Source organism: Theobroma umbraticum, unplaced genomic scaffold (assembly GCF_002168275.2).
Source record: "Theobroma umbraticum cultivar Fairchild unplaced genomic scaffold, ASM216827v3 scaffold_147.0, whole genome shotgun sequence".
Classification (NCBI taxonomy): domain Eukaryota; kingdom Viridiplantae; phylum Streptophyta; class Magnoliopsida; order Malvales; family Malvaceae; genus Theobroma; species Theobroma umbraticum.
Window position 1 is genome coordinate 10,029,712 of NW_018397259.1, and position 6,307 is coordinate 10,036,018.

General features: G+C 38.8%; 3 protein-coding genes across 3 annotated transcripts in view; all 3 read right to left on the reverse strand.

Moving 5' to 3' along the window:
• Positions 1 to 255: 255 nt before the first annotated feature.
• Positions 256 to 2,439, reverse strand: LOC110415837 (Plant invertase/pectin methylesterase inhibitor superfamily). Its single transcript, XM_021427589.2, has 2 exons — positions 1,425 to 2,439; positions 256 to 1,076 (listed from the first exon to the last, which is right to left on the reverse strand). The coding sequence occupies exons 1-2, from the start codon at positions 2,362 to 2,364 to the stop codon at positions 406 to 408; spliced, it is 1,611 nt and encodes a 536-aa protein (XP_021283264.1). The 5' UTR covers positions 2,365 to 2,439; the 3' UTR covers positions 256 to 405.
• Positions 2,440 to 3,047: 608 nt separating this feature from the next.
• Positions 3,048 to 6,064, reverse strand: LOC110415662 (F-box family protein; the record flags this gene model as incomplete). The annotated part of the gene is made up of 7 exons (XM_021427357.2): positions 3,048 to 3,576; positions 4,291 to 4,585; positions 4,670 to 4,799; positions 5,006 to 5,405; positions 5,545 to 5,649; positions 5,749 to 5,874; positions 6,053 to 6,064. Coding segments are annotated over 7 exons (1,314 nt in total), but the record flags the coding sequence as incomplete, so codon positions are not given.
• A 202-nt stretch (positions 6,065 to 6,266) lies between these two features.
• LOC110415663 (enolase (DUF1399)) overlaps positions 6,267 to 6,307 on the reverse strand; it is a 3,833-nt gene continuing 3,792 nt past the window's right edge. Inside the window, exon 7 of the mRNA XM_021427358.2 lies at positions 6,267 to 6,296. Within this exon, the coding sequence (XP_021283033.1) occupies positions 6,267 to 6,296 (30 nt within the window). The remainder of the gene's footprint in view (positions 6,297 to 6,307) is intronic.

The following is a 6,307-nucleotide window of genomic DNA, read 5'->3' on the forward strand; positions in this document are numbered from 1 at the left end:
TGATGTTAATTCAAGGGATCAATGAATAGAATTTTGGTTAGTCAAAAAAAAAAAAACCAGGAATGGACATTCCTAGCAGGTTATCTGATTTGGTAAAGAATCGAACTTTAGTTATTGGTTGTAATTCTTTTTACCTGTTGGGTTTGGTTTAATTTTTGTGGAAACGGCAAAAGGAAGGAAAATATAGTTTATCAGAATCACCAATATATTTTTCAAGCTTTTAAAAGCAACCTCCAGACAAAGCTAAAACCAATCTATCAAATGGTAACTGGTTCTAATAATGAAATCGAATCAATTACACATAATGAAGCTGCCAGAGATCGGATCCTCAAAGTGTTGGAGGGTGTAAATGAGTACAACCAACTGGAAAATTTAGTTTAGAGTATAGGGTATATAGCTAGTCTCCTAATTGCTCAAACCGTCAGTGAACTTGACACCGGTTGCCGGCAACCATGACCGACCGTCAATGAACCTACCAACGGTGAAGAAATTTGCGGTGGAAGCATCTTGGATAATGTGGTAACCTGGCCATTTCACCCGTCCGGATAATGATGCACCAGGGCCGTAATTCCTGTACTCACCGTACCAAAGTGTGTTCAATGCAAAGTCTCCATACCACTCGAGCCACCCTCTAGGCTGCACCAAACCACTCATGTAAGTGTTCATAAAAACGGTCCTGGAATACTGCTTCCATGGCCTGCCTAAATAGGTTGGTTGGGTGGCAAGAATGTAGCTGTTCTGAATCGAAAACCCGGTGCTCTGATTCGGGTTTTTCCTTCCCTGAGCAGTGATGGTAACCTTCTGAAGTGGTAAGGGGACTCGAGTGAATATCTTGCAGTTCTGGAGGACGGCTGCACCATTTCCGAAAATGAAGTCTATGGTCCCATAGATGTGGCATTCACGGTAGAATTGGCGGAGGGAGTGAATGTAGAGGGTGTCCTGGTGGCCTTCCATGCTGCAACGATAGAAGGCGGACTGATCAGAATCCACTCGGAGAGCCACCGCCTGGTGATTCTGGGGTTCGGCTGTGTTGCGGAATGTCATGTCTCTTGCTATAAATCCTTTTCCAGACACAGCTACAAAAAGGATCAAGCCATTCAAGAAAATTTTGTCATGTAAATGTTACGTAAAAGAAAGGCATATAGAATATGCAAAACTTGGAACCCTTTTAATCCTGAAAAGCTTGCAAGAAGCGTGTGCTTTCCGAAAAGGAAATTCACTTCACAAAAGTAATACTATATTCTGTCATGCATTGACATAAGCTTATGCAGTACTTAATTCCAGGATTTAAACTATCTATTAAAAATCATAATCTTAAAACCCCAAATCTTAAATCCTTATATGAGAAATTTAAGAAAATGTCTCAAACATTATGATCAATTCAAATCATGAACCTGAAGCTTAAAGGGCAGATAACTATTTACCAACGGTTGCAGTTCGAAATGTAGTCCATCCTTGCATGAAATTCCTGTTTCCTGTCACAACAGTTTGTCCAATACCATCCCCAACCAGCATAATATTGGTTTTTTTCTTCTTCATGTCAATGTTCTCCTTGTAAAGTCCCTTCTTCACATAAATGATGTACCTCCTGTTACTGTAACTCGGAGCAGCATTGATAGCATCTGTGATTGTCTGATAATGGCTGCTCCCATCTAATGACACAATGGCATCTACATGCATGCCACGAGGGTTAGTTCGTAGGAGCTCTTGATCACCATCAGTTATCCACTCTGGGAACTCTGAGCTTGTGTTTGTTGTAGTGCTGTTTCGAGGTGGTCGGAAGGGCAAGCTATGTAATTGAGTGTACATAGCTAGAACATTGCCGATAAGTTGTGTAACTTGTTTCAGGCTTCCTCTGATGAAGCTCTCAAGGTGGTGGTCTGTGCCTTCGAAGCCTTCAAGGCAGGTGTCTTGGTTACTCAAGGCGGCACTTAACCAAGCTTTCAGGTTGCCTTCGTATTGAGCATTTCTATCGCCATCACGAATCTTTTTCATCTCAGCTAAAGACCAGGCCAACTCTGAAACAGAGAAATCCAGGAGTTCCTGGCAGTCCTCAATCGCTATTTGTTCACGATAACTGACAGACAAACCAGTGAACTTTGTCATCGTTTCAATGGCTTGTCGTGCTTCGTTAAGAGAGGCCCTGAGAGCAGCATGTAAAACTGATGATGGGGTTTGAGGCCCTAAGCTTTGAAGCTCAGCTTGTATATTTGAGAGGCATAAATCATGGTTATCAACGCCTATACAAGCTTGGATGATCAATGGTTGAGTGGTTAAGTTCTGTTCTGTCGAAGGGGTTGCATCAGTTATAGCTTCAAATGAAGGTAACATCAAGAGAATGAGAAGTAAATTGGCTAATGCCATTTTTTTGGTGGCTAGAATTGGAGGATAATGGAATTGATGGAATGATTGTGGTTTTTAACAGAGAGTGTAAGTTTATATGCAAGGAATTCAGGTATTGTTTGCGCCGAAAGGAAGGCGTTTGTCTTTTGAGTTATGACTTACACCTTCTTTTATGCTTTTCCCCTTACGAAGTTATGCTTTCTTTCAAGATCCTACCCCAATATTCTTTACCATTTGCCGCTTGTTGGTTAAGATGGCCGTTGTTATTTCTACACTAGCACCAAGTTCAAGCCATTCCCTATGCTTCAAAATGAAGCATCTAGCCAGGGCTTGCGGGGTTTGGATTAGGCCTGCAGGTTGGATATACCCCATGCGGCATCTAGCCATGGTTAGCGTTCTTAACTTGGGACAATGAGAAAAAGAGATATCCACGATTAAGCCTAAGACGAAATGAAAACCGGCTTAGTCCTATAATTACATACTGAAAACATAATTAGTCCGGGCTTCAGAAGATTAGGGACCCCTTAAATCATTGGGAAATTAACAAGTACATCTGCATTTTTCACCATTTTAAGTATTCAGAGATGAAAACGGGTGTCCTTCCAATCATATTTAGCAGCAAGTCAAGTTCGGTTTTTGTTCTTTCGACACTAGAATTTCAAGTTCCCTACTGCTGAATTGACAAAATGGAAATTCAAACTTCAAATTATGATATTTTGTGCTATGACAGATACCATGAACTCATACCAGCATACTTAAACAATAGTCAAATAATCCAGTCAAAATACAAATAAATAAACCATGGTCAAAACAAATCCGGGCTGCAGTAACTTAAACTTTATGCTAAAGCAAAATATAAACGATAGTCAAATAATAAGGAACATAATTGCTCCTTTCTGCACCTGAAAGCTTATAGGCAAAACTCTTTCCTAACCCATGGACAAGGGGTTTATTCACAATCATTATATACGTCAAAGACGAAATCATCTAATCCCATCTTATGATGCAACCTCTAGCATGCAGGGTTTCAAGAATCTCCGATGAAAGCAACAACCTTAGAGGGGCCAGTAATTTGACCTTTTTGATCCGGATGCAGCAGGCTCTCAGTGCAAGTTCAAACCCTTCAACTGTGACATTGCCCAGGTGCACAAGCTTTGCTTCTTGCAGGCGTGTCAAGTTCCCCATCACCATGCACAATGCTATATCAGATATGCCACAGTGGCTCAAATTTATCTGACAACATAAAGGGATTTTATCACTTCGGAATATATTAATCCCAAAAAACTTACAATGGAAATTCCATTTTCATGAAAATAAATTTTCCATCTGTTTCTAAATACATTCCCTAGAAGGCTTCCCATCATGCATGCGGTTTATGTTGAAATGTGAAACAATAGATGTGGGAAAATGAATGAGGCACTATTTAGAGAACATAGCCTCCAGTTAATCAAACAAGAAAGTAAAGGTGCTGTTATCAAGACAGAGGAATTAAGGTGGTCGATAAGTATACAATATCGTAATTGGATCAAAGTTGGAGTAATGACCTTCATAGCTTTCAAATGCTGTGAGAGGAAAAGTATAACTAAAGAAGCATGTAGGAAAGCACCTTACTTTTACTCTAAAAAGATGCATTGAAGATGAATAGAACGCCACAATTTCTAGAGCAGAAGGTGAAGTTTTTTTGCTTGTTTTTGTTTTATATTCAGGACTGGAAACTGAAATATTTTCCAAAAATTTATGTTTTATCCATGTTTTACCATACAGATCTGTCTAATGAATTCAGTAGGATAGTCAATTCCTTTCTCATTATTCTTCTTTTTTCGTATCTCCACAGCCTCCCCATCCTTCGTTTTGATTTCTGTAGTCATACTTGTAAATTTCTGTTATAGTATTATACTAGTAAAAAGCCATCACTGATATCCTACAAGTCAAATCAGACAACTGTACCTGTCGAAGGTTCCTTGAGTAGTAGGCAAGAGCCCAAAAGCCTGAATCGTCAATTTTGTCACAGTGTTTCAAATCCAAATCTGCGAGCCTCTTACACCCAGCTGCAACTGCTTCTAAACCCACACCTGTAATTTTAAAAAGTCCCCGCATCTCCAAATCAGAAAGTTCCTCTAGATGACCAATATATCCTAGCCCTCTGTCAGAAACTTCATTGCAGTATGACAAGTTGAGTTTTGTCAACTTCTTGCAACCTTTAGATAAAGCATCTAAACCATCATCACCAACAGCAGAACAACTGCAAGTCCAAATGAACAGATATTTACTTTTCTATTAACAAAATATAATTTTGCTATCAAATTGGTTTTTAAACTTATTTTACCGGTATAGATCCAGTTCATGAATCTTTGTACAGTTAGAACCAATATAGGAGAGTCCTTTGCCTGATATGTTTGTGCAAAGTCCTAATTTCAAGCATAATAGTTGTGAACATCTAGATAAATATTCAAGTCCTGCAGATAAGAAATAAGACAAGGTAATCAATAGAAGAGAGTGATGAAGTCAGAAGCTGATAAGTCACCAAATTATTGGATGACAAGAGTAAAACTGCAACAATAAGTTGCATTATGAAAATAAAGCATGCTTCAAACTTTAATACTTAAAACAAACTATAGTTATAATGAAAACACTTAAAATTATGCAAAACATTAACCCTAACCTTTGTCATTTACACCGCAGCAATCTGTTAGGTCAATCTCCTCCAGCAGCAAGCAAGAGGATCCAAGCTGACAAAGACCCTTCTCAGTAATCATATGACAAGACTCTAGCTTCAGGCACACAAGGTTTCTGCATGAGTCAGCTATAGCAGAAATTGCAGCATCAGTAATGGAATGGCAGCATGTTAGATTTAGGACTCTCAAATTAATGCAGCCAGATACAAGTCTCACTATGCCCATGTTGGTCACCCCCACACATTTGCTGAGACCAATTTCTATCAATGACTTGCAATTGGTGCTAATGACTGGGAAGCTAGACTCAGAAATTCTAGCCCCATCAATTCTGATCATCTCAAGGTGCTTTAAGTTCTTTATCCAATGGAGAAGGGTTGTAGAAAGCTCCTGTGATAAAAACCCACATTCAGCAGCCACAACTAACTGAAATGGCAAAGTTATACTGCAGATGTAATCCAGAAATGTGGTCTCGGCTGTTAAGAACATCGGCAAGACACAAAAAGCAGGCAGCCAAGAAATTACTTACTGAAAGACAGTAACCAGCATTAAGCTCCAGAAGATTACTATGGCCTGTAATGACAGAGATTAAACCAGACGAACTCACACCTTCGCACCTTGATACTTCAATTACCTACAGATCATAGAAAATAAACACAACTTAAAATTTTACTTAGCATTTTCGTGTAATCATTTTATTCAATTATTTCTCAGCAGATGTCCAGTTTCCTACCTTTAGTAAAGGGCATCCATGCCCAATAAACTGTAATCCAGCATCATCAATTAAAGGACACGCCACCAAACCCAAAACCTCCAGCTTCAGCAGAGAAGCAATGGAATGAAGTGATTCATTTGTCACCTAAAACAAACCCGAAAGCCCCACGACATTAAGAAGAGACACCATGATCGTCAAATATCAAAGGCATAGTAACAATTAACAAAAGATACATCAAAACAGGTCACAAGAAATCGAATATAGTTTCAATGTGTTCACTCTAAAGCTGTATTAACCTCCTAAAAGCACAATCTTAACATACAAAGAATTTGCTTTAACCAAAGCTGAGCTGAATTCTCATCTTTCTATTGGGCAAATCAAAGTCAAAGTCTTCTTTTGCCTTTGATCATTTTTTTTCCTGTCTATTTTCCCAACACGGCATTGAAGATTTTTTTTTTTTTAAGAAACAAATAACAACAAAAGCAAAATCAGTTCAAAATGCCAAATTCGGAAACCCCACTTGTTAATTTTTCTCATCAACCGAACACAATAAAAAACTTCCATTTCTACACATTTT

Excerpts from the sequence above, each read along its gene's own strand:
- LOC110415837 (XM_021427589.2), bottom strand. The coding sequence starts at position 2,364 with ATGGCATTAGCCAATTTACTTCTCATTCTCTTGATGTTACCTTCATTT. Across the intron at positions 1,077-1,424 it reads ATTTCGAACTGCAACCGTTG|CTGTGTCTGGAAAAGGATTT; the intron begins GTAAATAGTTAT and ends TCCTTTTTGTAG.